General features: G+C 42.9%; 1 protein-coding gene across 1 annotated transcript in view; it reads left to right on the top strand.

Moving 5' to 3' along the window:
* The window catches only part of INTS7 (integrator complex subunit 7), a 107,095-nt gene extending 93,626 nt beyond the window's left edge, over positions 1-13,469 (top strand). The window contains exons 19-20 of the mRNA XM_033938311.1: positions 8,038-8,223; positions 12,022-13,469. Of these exons, the coding sequence (XP_033794202.1) occupies positions 8,038-8,223; positions 12,022-12,303 (468 nt within the window). The 3' untranslated portion in view covers positions 12,304-13,469. The remainder of the gene's footprint in view (positions 1-8,037; positions 8,224-12,021) is intronic.
* The last annotated feature ends 746 nt before the right edge of the window (positions 13,470-14,215 follow it).

Genomic DNA, 14,215 nt, shown 5'->3' with positions numbered 1-14,215 from the left:
TTTTTTTTTTTAATTTTTTTTAAAATTATATATTTATTGAGTTTCATTATAAATCAAGCATAACTTGTACAGAAAGGAAATTCAGCAAAGAATAATAAAGTAGGAATTACACTATAAAAAGAAATCAAATATATGCTTAAATTTCAACTCAAGTCCTCAAAAATGATCCAAAATGGGTAGTAAGCGAGTATTTAAAAAAAATTACATTTACAGAGGCAATAAACTAATTGGGTGAGATTAGGGCACCCATTCCTTTAACAAAGCACTCAGATCTCATCTTTCTCCAAGCGTGACGTTGAGAGAAACGTTGTCAGTTGGGACGGCTCAAAGAAAACAAATTTATGAGATCGGTAATAAATTACACATTGCAGTGGAGATTTTTGACGTCGCTTGATACTTTGCTGCTACTCTACAAGTTTTTGTGACTTTTTTTTATTATACCCCTCTTTTTACCATGGACCCCTGACGAAGGTTTGTCCGAAACACGGACCGTGTCGGGTCCCTTGATTGGTAAAAGGGTTTGCATATAATTATTTTGTCACAATAAATTTTGCCTGCGTCTTGTACAGATCTGCAGTTTTGTTTTGTTTGCTCTTGATGTAAGTAAAAGGTCACCCCTAGGGCTGTAACACCAGATTTCATTAGTAAGAATTCACGTCTCCTTCTCTGTGTATCTTTAGCCAAATCTGGGAACATCTGTATTTTAAGGCCTAGGAATTCTTTTTGTTTGTTTTTAAAGAAAAGTCTCAGCAACCAGTTTTTATCTGGTGCGAGGGCTACTGTTAGAAGTAAAGTTGCTGGGGTCACCAATACTTTATCAGATAGTTCCAACAGATTTGATATGTTAATTGAATCATGTCCCAATTCCTGTTGCTGTTGTCGGTCTTGTGCCATATTTGGAAGGTAATAAACCTGTGTGAATGGAGGTACTGATTCCTCAGGAACCTCTAATACTTCCAACATGTAACGTTGCTACTCTTGATGTGAAAGTGCATGCTTCTACAATAAGAAAGAGACTGCACAAATTTAACTTGCATGGGAGGTGTGCAAGGAGGAGACCTTTGATCTCTAAGAGAAACATCAAGGCCTGACTGAAGGTTGCCAGAGAGAACATAGACAAACACCAGGACTTCTAGAATAGTGTTCTACGGACAGATGAGTCTAAAATTGAATTATTTGGACACCAGAAAAGAGGACATGTTTGGCGTACACCAAATACAGCATTCCAGGAAAAGAACCTCATACCAACTGTGAAGCATGGAGGTGGAAGTGTCATGATTTGAGGATGCTTTGCTGCAGCAGAACCTGGCCAGCACACCATCATTGAATCCACCGTGAATTCTACCATGTATCAGAGGGTGCTTGAGGAACATGTGAGACATCTGTAAGAAGATTAAAGCGGAACTGGACTCTGCAACATGACAATGACCTAAAACATACCAGTAAATCCACCAAGGATTGGCTGAAAACCAAGAAATGGAGAGTCCAGGAGTTGCCAAGTCAAAGCCCTGATCTTATCCCATTGAGATGCTGCGAGGTAATTTGAAACAAGTTATACATGCAAGAAATCCCTCAAACATCTCACAGCTGAAAGAATTCTGCATTGAGGAATGGACCAAACTTTCCTCAGACCGATGTCAGAGTCTGGTAGATGGCTACAAGAAGCATCTCACTGCAGTTATTTCAGCCAAAGGGGGTAACACTAGCTATTAGAATGTAGGGTGTCCTAATTTATTCCTCAGTTAGAATACATATTTTTATGGATATCTTTTGTTTCATGTATAAATTAAGGAAATTTTTTATTGTTTACCTGCAATTACATCACTTTCTTTTCTAGAGATAAATTAAAAAAAGATTTGGCGTTGATATGTGAACATTTCTTAAGAAAGAACTGAATATTTCACAGGGTGTCCTAATTTTTTCATATGACTGTAAATATAGGTATAGGGAAGAGGAAAAGGGGTAAAATATAAAGGTGTGGATTCTTATGGCCTTGAATAAGTCAGCTCTCTTTCATGAACGCCAGGACAGACTTGGATATAAATTTACTAATATACATTAAAATGAGTTTTATATACAGAGTTTAATAGGCTTGGTTGACTGTAATAGGACTTGTATTAAATAATGTGCGTTTGTAAAACAGGCCCTTAAGTTTAAAGTTCTTTGGGGGAAAAAAAGTACATGCTGTATCTGTTTATAAATGTCAAGTACAGTACACTGTCAGTTAACCGGCATCCATGGGGATTGATAGATTCTGGATAAATGTAGTTTCGGGTTGCTTGAGAGTTACTATTAAAAATAAGCCTAACTAATACTATACCCCATACTATGCCGTACCATATACTGTTTCAGACAAACTATCGAACATGTGGTAGGCAAAGCATGAGCGTACTCAGGTGTGGCATGCCAAGTATACAATTAAATTTCTGCCAGAAATTGATTTTATGTTTATTTCAAGTATTACAGTATTTCTTAGATTTTATTTTCTAGTTGCTTGAGAGTTCTGGTTAATTGAGTTTTCTTTTTTAATAGTAGTGTAGAACCAAAGTTAAATACAAGTTCAGTAGAAGCTATGAAAGGAAAACCTTTAGAAAATGGTGCTGCTATAAACTTAAGAGTTAATCCTTGTAGTGGTAGCACTGTCCACTACTTTGATTTCCAGGTCAGCACATCTGTTTCCTTGGGTCTGCAGGGCTCGGAATAATAGAAAAGCAACTTTCCTTGCCTTTAAAGAGGAGGGAATGCAATCATCACATAAGTGGTAGGTCTTAGCTTAGCAGAGAGTCTGCTGTAATTAAAATTCACATATGAACAGAGAGAGACTAAACTAGTAAGAGTGAGGTAGAATGTACTGCACTGAAGGGGAGGAGGAAGAAAGCAGAGATCATTAACACAAACAGACCCTCACCAAATACAGGATAAGTACACTTCTCCCTCCGTATTCGCTGAGATAGGGGATTAACAGAACCGCAAATACTGAAAAACCTCGAATAACTTTTTTATATGTTATTTGATGTTTTCTATTAAAAACCATTGTGAATATGGTGAAACGGCAAATAACATGGTGGGAGACCTGGCCTGTTTCTGAAGGAGAGGCAAAACACGGTGAACAAAGTGCTGGGAATCAGCGATTTTCTCTGTAAATGCTTGGAATCAGCGATTTCTCTATGCAAGCTGATGTAATTTAGGGGGAGGAGCCAGCAAACTAAAAACCGTGAATAATCAAAACCGCGAATGCTGAAACCGCGAATATGGAGGGAGAAGTGTAATCACAGACTATAAATACAAGGGGCTGCTGAAAAGTTCTCAGCCCACTCAACAAAGTCAGGGCAGTCTCCATCGAGGGCTATTTATTTATTTAAATTTGATTTCTCTCACGTCTTTCCGGAAGCTCAGAATGAGTTATACACTTAGGCCCATAAGCACAAAACTCACTGCGAGTTTAACAATAGTCATTAAACTAGTTTTAACATGTATAATGACAAAGTATTGCATCTATCGATACACAAAATGGCAAATCACGGTCTTTTCTGTGGTTTGTAGCAACCTTCAATAATCGTATGTAAACACATTATAACAAGTTCATCAATATTAAAATGAGCATTCCAATTGATGCCCACTTGATGCACAAAATGAAATGCTGTTGTTTTTTTTTAACACTCTAAAATCTCCAACAGGTCTGGAGGTGCCAATAGCGAAAAAGCCGCTGAACAACAGTTTTTTTTTAATGGGCATAGATGTGTGTGTTACGCACAATATCTGTTCCAATTAAAAAAATTTTAAAAACTCATACCAGGATTCCTCTGTCCTCCATGATGCCCCCCCCAAACTTTAAAAAAAAATGGCATGAAGGAAGCCCACCTCCTGACTCAACCAGCTGGACCCTCCACACCCTGACTCCCCCCATCTTTAAATTAAAGAGAGGCAGGAGGGATGCCCACTGCCTCCTGCCGCCAGGGCCCCTGCGAACCCCCTGACACCCCCACAACCCCATGCCATAGGAGTAGTCTTAGGCGCCTGAACCAATTAGAGTTATGCCCCACCCAGTGCATCTGGATGTATCGGCAGTGGGCCTAAGGCACTGATTGGCCAAGGTGCCTAAGGTTACTCCTATGGGAGAGTCTTGGATACTGTTTTGCTATTGGATGATTGAGCAAGCTACTTACTCTGAAGTTGGACAATATGATAGGTTGTGAGAGATGAACAGATTGAATCAAATGGTCCTTATTAGCTGATGAGTTCTGTGTGTGTATATGTATGTATGCTCGTATGAATGTGTGTGTATATGTATATGATATGTTTCATGCACACCCGAAAAAAGAATCGCCACAAACCTTAGAATGTTGAAGGACAAAACAAGTGGAAGCAGCCAAAAGGAAATGAATACTGCAGAAGTTGCAGGACAATGATGAATCTGATAAACTCATTAACCCGAATCAATGAAAATTAATCACTGTCGTATGACTGCTGCAGAGTAGAGAATGACACGGTGACGGTTTACCCGCGGCCACCGCATTTAAGCCGCGGGTCACCGCCGAAAACGGGGAAGAAAACTAGCAGTCGCTGCGGTGACGGGGACAAGGCCATTCACCGACCGCGGAAACGGTGAACAGGTTTGTCCCCGCGGGCCAATGTACCCCCTTCTAGGAACCGCTATTTACCGTATTTTCACGCATGGTATACAAAAGTTTTAAAACATAGTTCCCACCCCGCCCGACGCCCGATTCACCCCCCCAGCAGGACGCTCGCACCCCCACCCCGAACGACCGCTCGCACGCGCTCCCACCCGCACCCGCGATCGGAGCAAGAGGGAGCCCAAGCCCTCTTGCCCGGCCGACTCCCCGACGTCCGATACATCCCCCCCCCGGCAGGACCACTCGCACCCCCACCCCGAAGGACCGCCGACTTCCCGACAATATCGGGCCAGAAGGGAGCCCAAACCCTCCTGGCCATGGCGACCCCCTAACCCCACCCCGCACTACATTACGGGCAGGAGGGATCCCAGGCCCTCCTGCCCTCGACGCAAACCCCCCCCCCCCCAACGACCGCCCCCCCCCCACGACCCTCCGACCGCCCCCCCAGCCGACCCGCGATCCCCCTGGCGACCCCCACGACCCCTCCACCCCCCTTCCCTGTACCTTTGGTAGTTGGCCGGACAGACGGGAGCCAAACCCGCCTGTCCGGCAGGCAGCCAACGAAGGAATGAGGCCGGATTGGCCCATCCATCCTAAAGCTCCGCCTACTGGTGGGGCCTAAGGCGCGTGGGCCAATCAGAATAGGCCCTGGAGCCTTAGGTCCCACCTGGGGGCGCGGCCTGAGGCACATGGTCGGGCCCATGTGCCTCAGGCCGCGCCCCCAGGTGGGACCTAAGGCTCCAGGGCCTATTCTGATTGGCCCACGCGCCTTAGGCCCCACCAGTAGGCGGAGCTTTAGGATGGATGGGCCAATCCGGCCTCATTCCTTCGTTGGCTGCCTGCCGGACAGGCGGGTTTGGCTCCCGTCTGTCCGGCCAACTACCAAAGGTACGGGGAAGGGGGGTGGAGGGGTCGTGGGGGTCGCCAGGGGGATCGCGGGTCGGCTGGGGGGGCGGTCGGAGGTTCTTGGGGGGGGGCGGTCGTTGGGGGGAGGGGGGTTTGCGTCGAGGGCAGGAGGGCCTGGGATCCCTCCTGCCCGTAATGTAGTGCGGGGTGGGGTTAGGGGGTCGCCGTGGCCAGGAGGATTTGGGCTCCCTCCTGGCCCGATATTGTTGGGGAGTCGGCGGTCCTTCGGGGGGAGGGATGTATCGGACGTCGGGGGGGGGCATCAGGCTTTCAGGATGGGGACAGACCTTCAAGGGGGGACAGTGCAGGGAAGTCAGGGAATTTATATTAATTAATTTTTTCTCTGCGTGTTTTGTTTTTGTATAGTTATTAACTAAAGTTTAACTAAATTGTACCTAAAGGGAGGCCCTACATTCTTTGGGCTAAAGTACTTTCGGAAACCCTTTTGGCCCAAATGAGGTGTATGGGATGGGAGCTTGGGGGTTTGAAGGAGCTCAGTAAGATCTCTAGTAAAGAGGTGGGACTTTGTAAGCATTTAAAGTACATGTCGTGTTTGTTTTTGCATTGCTAGCCCCAGGGGTGGTGGAAGATTAGTGATTGAAAAACTGTATGAAAAATAACTATTTTAAATTTAGTGATCAAAATGTGTCAGTTTTGAGAATTTATATTAATTAATTTTTTCTCTGCGTGTTTTGTTTTTGTATAGTTATTAACTAATATTTAACTAAGTTTTAAAGTTTTAAAGAATGTTTCCTTTATACGTAAATAAAGAAAAGTGAATGGGATTGCAGTGGCGGTGACGGGGCGGTGAATGGGGTGGCAGTGGCGGTGACGGGGCGGTGAAGAGGATGGTGAGACGGGGACGGGGCGGTGACGGGGATGGTGAGACGGGGACGGGGCGGTGACGGGGATGGTGAGACGGGGACGGGGCGGTGACGGGGACCAATTTTTTCACCGTGTCATTCTCTACTGCAGAGTTCCTTGTCTCTGCTTTTATTTTTTTACCTGGTACACAAAAAAGTATATTTAACATTAGCGATGATGTAAAAAGCAGCTTCTGGTACACTGATGCCTTGATGAGAGCCTACTCTATAACAGCATCGGGTCACCCAGATTTCGTTATAGAATACTTGTGTAAGCTAGCATCCGTGTGCCTAAAATTTACACACCTGCAGTTATTAGACATACATGTGGTTACACAACTGTGGCAAGGATGGATATAACTTTGTGTTTTGTAAGTTGCATGCATAAATGAGAGCTCCGCACATTGTCAACCTGTGCATGTTTAAAATTACAGGAATACTGGCACTTTCATAGAGCAAGTGGCAAATAAGTGTTGATCCCTGTTACAGAGTTGCCTTTATATGTATTCTGATAGATCTTTCCCATTACCAATTCACCAGCTTCATTGGATTTCCCTTTGTATAGTTTGTGCTGATCTCTGAGAAATGTATCCTTGAAATAACCCTTTTATTCTCTTTAATGGTTTTTCTTATGTTGTATATTTTTTTGTTGCTCCCATTTGAAACTATCCCTGTTTAAGTGTAGCTTTTCCAATGGTTCCCTCAGCCACTAGAAATCCCTAGAGTATTTGTAACCTGAGACACTGAATTTGAGCTGAAAATGTACTCAGGTCTTCAGTGACGGGACTAAATTGCGCAAGACAACAGCACGCCGACAACTGAGCACAGACAACTGAGCGCAAGGTTGACGGCGCGGCGAAGAAAAGCACTATTTTAAAGGGCTCCGACGGGGGGTGTGGGGGGGGAACCCCCCCCACACTTTACTTAACAGACATTGCGCTGGAGTTGTGGGGGATTTGGGGGGTTGTAACCCCCCTCATTATACTTAAAACTGAACTTTTTCTCTAAAAAATAGGCAAAAAGTTTGGTTTCAAGTATAATGAGGGGGGTTACAACCCCCCAAACCCCTCACAACGCCAGCGCGATGTCTGTTAAGTAAAATAGGGGGGTTCCCCACCAACACCCCCCGTTGGAACCCTTTAAAATAGTGCTTTTCTTCGCCGCGCCGTCAACCTTGCGCTCAGTTGTCGGCGCGCCGTTGTCTCGCGCGATTTTGTCTATGAACCCAGGTCTTCAGCTGAAGAGTTTGCACTAAACTCTGAGCCATTTCTTGCCACCCATCCTTGCCTTCCCCCAAGTGCTGTTTTTGATTTGACTGAAAATAACTCCAAGGATAAAGTTTACTTTCTCTTAGAACACTCTATGGAAGTAATTTTATGAAAATGGTTACTATAAAATTGCATGGGGATTTTATGTGGTAAACACACAGACATTCTTGAAGGGGTATAGTTTGGGCATAGTTGTGTACATGCACGCTTGCACTTGCTGCAGAGCAGGTCTAAACTTGTGCAAAAGCATTTCTGGGATTGCTTTCATGAGCCTATCTTAAAAGAGCACATAGGCCCTTCCTTGTGTTGCCTTTTACTTGGGAATTTAAAATAACCCCCTCACGTGTCACTTATTTTGTGTTTTAGCTTGCTCTATCCCCATCACCACGTAATCCAGCAGAGCCAATAGCAATGCAAAGTAACCAGCAAATGGCTTTAAAAGTAGAAGGTGTAATCCAACATGGCTCCAAACCAGGCCTTTTCCGCAAAATTCAAGCAGTGTGTTTAAACGTCTCATCAACCTTGCAAAACAAACCTGGGCAGGACTACAAGGTAAGTCCACAGCAAAGTTCAGCACTTTAAAAATATCAGGCCTTATATTCAAAAACTTTATGCTTCTAACTTTGAAAGTTATGCTCATAAATTGACGTCTTTGAAAGTTTAGTAGGGTTGAATGCCTAAATTCAAACTGTTTCACTAAACTTCTAAAATTAGGAGCATAAAAAGTGAGTGACAGTAGGGGTGGATTTAGGGTAGAGAGAAAAAGATGGGAGCTTAGCACTGATTTTCACCACTAGACTCTTAGCTAGACAGATAGCAGAATATAGACTTTTCCTCCAGGAACATGTCCAAACCTTAAAAAACCAGTTACCATTAATTGCTGTTACCACATCCTCTGTCAATGTGTTCCAGAGCTTAACTATTCTCTGAGTGAAAATGTATTTACTCCTATTGGTTTTAAAAGTATTTCCTTGTAAAAAAAAAAAATAATAATTGATTCACTTGTACCCATTCTAAACTACTCAGGATTTTGTAGACTTCAATCATATCGTCCCTCAGCCATCTCTTTTCTGAGCTGAAGAACCCCAAAGTCTTTAGTCATTCCTCAGGGAGGAGTTCCATCTCCTTTATTTTCTTGGTCACTTTTCTTTGAACCTTTTCTGATTCCGCTATATCTTTTTTGAAATATGGTGACCAGAATTGAACGTAATACTTAATGTGAGGTCACACCATGGAGCAATATAGAGGTATTCTAATATTCTTAGTCTTACTTACCATCCCTTTTATAATAATTCCTAGCATCTTATTTGCTTTTTCTGGCCGCCACTGCACATTGGGCAGAAAGTTTCACTGTATTGTCTACTATTATACCTAGATATTTTTCTTGGGTGCTGACCCCCAAGGTGGATCCTAGCATCTGTTAACTATGATTTGGGTTATTCTTCCCAATGTGCAAACTTTGCATTTGTCACATTAAATGTTATCTGCCATTTGATGATCAGTCTTCCAACTTTCTAAATCATTCTGGAGTTTCTCAGTCTGCATGCGTTTTAACAGCTTTGAACAGTTTTGTGTCATCTTCAAATTTAATCACATCGTTTGTTGTTTCAATTTCCTGACCATTTGTATATAAGTTAAATAGCACCAGTCCCAGTACAGATCCCTGCAGCACTCCACTATTTACCCTCCATTGAGAAAAATGGCCTACCCTTTGTTTTCTGTCCAATAACCAATTCCTGGTCCACAACACAACATTGCCTCCTATTCAATGACTTTTTAATTTTCTCAGGAGTCTCTTGTGAGGAATTTTGTCAAAAGCTTTATGAAAATCTAGATCAACTACATCAGCCAGCTCATCTTTATTCACATGTTTATTTATACCTTCAAAGAAATGCAGCAAATTGTTGAGGCAAGACCTTCCTTGGCTGATCCCATGCTGACTGTCCCATTAACCTTTTCCTATCATAATAAATTTTATGTTACGCTGGTTCCAATCGTAATTATTTTAGCAAAGTTTTGTATTATTCACCATTATCATTTATGGCTATTGTAAACATAATTTAAATAAGTCATAAGTCTGTAAATTCAAATATTTTGTGTTCCTGGATATTTATTAGTCCATACAGACAGTTTATCCACTGTCTGTCATTTTTGGAATGTCCCATCATCCGGGACTAGGAAAAGGTTAAACCATGTTTGTCGACATATTCTGTAATTTTATTTTTTATAATGGTTTCAACTATTTATTTTTCCTGGTACTGAAGTGAGGGTCACAGGTCTGTACTTTTCCCAGATCACCTCTGGAACCCTTATTAAAAATCAGCTTAACATTAGCCAGCTTCCAATCTTTAAGTACTACAGACAATTTTAGCGATGGATTACATATTGCTAATAGTAGATCAGCAATATCATTTTTGAGTTCTTTGGGATGTATACCATCTGGTCTAGGTGATTTATCACTCTTTAATTTGTTGATTTGGCTCAGTATGTCTTCCAAGTTCACTGAGATTTTTCAGTTCCTCTGCATCTTCTCCCTTGAAAACCATGTTCAGTTTAGGTAGATCTCTTGCATCATCTTCTGAAAAGGCTGAAGCAAAGATTTCATTCAGTCTCTCCACTATGGCCTTATCCTCCCTAAGTGCCCCTTTTGCTCCTTGATGATCCAGCAGTCCTCACAGGCTTTTGATATATCTGAAAAAGTTGTTACTATAAGTTTTTGCCTCTTTGGCAAGTTTCTCTTCATATTCTGTTTTTAGCTTTCTTTATCAATGCTTTGCATGTAAGTTGCCAGTCAAAGGGGGCAAGGCATGGCAGAGAGGAGGAGGACTCGCTCTGATACAGACAGCTTAATGTGCTGCTGTTAGAACTCTGAAGGGGAAAATCATGTTGAAAGGTACACAGGGGAAGTGCTGAATCACGAGCAGGAGGGAGAGAGATTGGACCTGAGGCAGGGGAAGGTGGTGATATGTTAGATCACAGAGTTACGGGAAGGGAGGAAAGAGAAAAACATGCTAGATCATGGGGTGAAGGGGAGGGATTATAGAAACCAGACTAGCAAAATTCAGACTCTGAACCTGAACCAGTTCCAGGTATTACTCACATTATTAATTTCTTGTGAAACTTGGCCATAGGTATATTTACTCTGCATTTATTCAGTTCACTGCCTTCTCTTTTATGCCTGCTCTATTCTTTGATAATGATTGAATTCATTGAACTATGTATCCAGGATGGCAGCAGCATAAAGTGCTTTGTGGTCACTTCTTTTGTATTTGATGAGGCTCTATCCATGTTCTACGAGGGAACCCTGAAAAGTTCTCAGTCCAACCAGCAAAGTTGGGGCAGTCTCCATAGAGGACTATACACTTAGTCCAGCAATTTTCCACTTTTATGTTCTGTATTTTTCCGACAGAACAAAAAAATGGAAAATCACTGGACTAAGGGCTCCTTTTACGAAGCCGCATTAGCGGTTTAATGCGCGTAATAGCACGCGCTAATGTGCCAGCCGCGCTAGCCACTACCACGTCCTCTTGAGCAGGCGGTAGTTTTTTGGCTAGCACGGGGGCTAGCGCGCGCTAAAAAGGTGCTTGCGATAAAGCCGCTAATGCGGCTTCGTAAAAGGAGCCCTAAGTGTATAGCCCTCAATGAAGACTGCCCCAACTTTGCTGGTTGGGTAGAGAACTTTTCAGCAGACCCTCACATATGTATATGACTGAGATGCAGTGTTAATATGTAGTCTGTGTAGAAAATCCTTAGTTTTGCCAGTAAGACATGTTTTAGTGTTCTAGGGACTGGTATAATATTTTCAGTGATGCCTTTTTATGTACTCAATGTAAGAGATGTGTCTAGTATAGTGGAAGAGCCATAGATAATGGCCTCTAAGGTTGCCTTTTTTTGAATACCAGTACCACTGCCTGTACTACACATCTGAATTATTGGATAACTTTGCTATTACATTACATTAGTGATTTCTATTCCGCCATTACCTTGCGGTTCAAGGCGGATTACATAAGAATTGTCATGAAGTTACAAGATATATAGGCGGATTACATAAGAATTGTCGAGAAATTAAGGTAATACATGTTGGGTAATTTGAACATTTTCGATTTGATAGGAGTAGACAGTGTGGTAGATGGAGCTTGGGAAGGAACTGGTCGTGTTAAGTAGATTTTATGTATTTTTTGAAGAGTATAGTTTCTTTTTTGAAGGTTAAGGCTATTGAGAATTGAACGTGTGAAAGGGTTCTTTTAATTCTGGTTTGCCAGCCATAGTCTATGCTTATCCAGCACTGACAGTAACTTTGTTAGCAAGCTAGTGCGAATTGCTTGCTAATAATGCTCATCTTATTTTCAGGTACCTGTTGATAGCATGATGAACGAGATGGAACAGAGGGTTGAGCCCCATAATGATTACTTCAGTACCCAGTTTCTGTTGAACTTTGCCATTCTTGGCACTCACAGCATCACAGTAGAGTCCTCTGTGATAGACTCCAATGGAATTGTCTGGAAGACAGGCCCCAAAAATACCATATTTGTTAAATCCCTGGAAGATCCCTACTCTCAGCAGCTGCGTCTCCAGCAGCAGCAAGCACAGCAGCCATCACAGCAACAACGGACTTCTTACACCCGGTTTTGATGTGCATTGAATGTGGCTTCCAGCTGATGCACAGGATAGGACTTGACAAGAAGGGCTCATTTGTGGACCAGTGTTTTTCAGTTTTTCAGTTAGACAATGCGGAACTGTTACAGATAAGCAGGATTTTCAGTAGACTGGTACGACATTTAAATACATGTGGAAATTTATTTGGAAAATGGAACAGTGTGCATTGACGTTGACTTACTGGTTCAGAAGGAGGGTCTTCCTCCTGAGCCGCTCATCATTTATTTGGCTGTTTTACTGCCTAGCCATTGCTGATTCCATACTTTCTTCACTTTTTGCCTAGTTTGTCACGTTTTCCTCTTGTATTCCAAACTCAGTGTCCTAAATTGTCGCTAAAGAAGCCATAGTTAGAGCAACATTATTAAGCTGTGATGTAATAAATCATGCTAATCTCAGCGCATCAGTTTACTTCTAGTCTAGTGCAGAATTTTTTTTGTGCATTTCACTTAGGATGGAGGGAAGATCATAACGTACACTAAAATCGGTACTATTGTTGCACTTAGCACAGTTGGCATGGAAATGTCTGCTAGCGAGCTGCATATAGCATTGCCTTCAGTACTGCAGACTTTGCTAAAGCTTAGCACAGTTTTGTACTTCTCTTTTAATGATGAAACTTTGACTGCCAGAGGTTTTATAGCGCATCCAGAGGTGAAGTAGTTTTAAGTTCCTGTTGACTTCAGTGAAAGTTGGTGGAAAGTTGAAAAGGGTGGGGGAAGCATCTACGTAGGGCCTTAGCTGACATTAGAAAATGGTGGCAATTCAACTGATATTAAGATGGCAACAGTTGAAGAGGACCCTTCTCCTGAACCAGGTAAGCTTTTTAAGGATCCACAAGGGAATGCAGGGGTGCCAGAAGTTTGGGAGCTCTCTGTGCCAGGGTTAAAAATAAGGTTTACTTTTTAACTTTTTTGGGTGTACTTTTGCATATAAATAGCTTATTACATTAAAAGTAAGCTTAAATAAAACGTCAAAGAAAAACATAATTACCGTATATACTCGAATATAGGATAAGATTTTTGGGCGAGAAAAATGGAGATCTCATCCTATATTCAGATCATCCCCCAGTGACCACCCGAAACCCTCCCGAACTTCCTGCAGGCCTGCTTTAAGCCGACACAGGAAGGATCCCTCCCGTCTCTTGCTCCGGCCGACACTAATAATTACCACTCTCCCTCATGTACCTTTTCCCTGGTGGTCCAGCGGTGTATCCCTCCTGCCAATTGCGAAGCTAGTAGCCAGCGGCGCACCCAGACCGGCACACAGGAGCGAGCTTTTCGTGCTACTGGCCAGCCCTGCACTGCTCCTTGATAGGCTGCCACCAATTCTCCTGCTGGCTACTAGCTTCGCAATTGGCAGGAAGGATACACCGCTGGACCACCAGGGAAAAGGTATGCGAGGGAGGGAAGGTGATAATTATTAGTGTCGGCTGGGGCAGGAGATGGGAGGGATCCCTCCTGTCCTGGCCTACCACTAGGTGGTTTCAGTTAAGGGGAAGGATTAATCTGCTGGCTGGGTTGGAAGGCAGAGAGGAGTACAGGACAATCAAGTCATTGTGACATCACTGATGAGGTTGGCTCCTTTTAGTAGGAAGAGGGTACAGGGAAGGAAGGTGGACAGGGTATAGAGCCAGGGAGGGAAGGGGGCTGGGTGCAGAACTTGGCAAGGGTGGGGGCTGAGTGCATAACCTGGCAGGGGAGGGTGTGAGAGAGGGGACACTGGGTGCAGATCCTGGCAGGGCATGGCACTTGAATATTAAGCCTCAGTCTTATATTTGAGTCAACCATTTTTCATCCTTTTTTGGGGGGAAATGGGGGTCTTGACTTATATTCAGATTGACATATTCAAGTATATACGGTACCAAATGTAATGGTCATTTTTAAAACAGTTT

The sequence above is a fragment of the Geotrypetes seraphini genome, chromosome 3 (assembly GCF_902459505.1).
Source record: "Geotrypetes seraphini chromosome 3, aGeoSer1.1, whole genome shotgun sequence".
In the NCBI taxonomy this organism is placed as follows: Eukaryota; Metazoa; Chordata; class Amphibia; order Gymnophiona; family Dermophiidae; genus Geotrypetes; species Geotrypetes seraphini.
The sequence above is the reverse complement of the archived record's forward strand: the minus strand, read 5'-3'. Positions and strand labels throughout refer to the sequence as shown.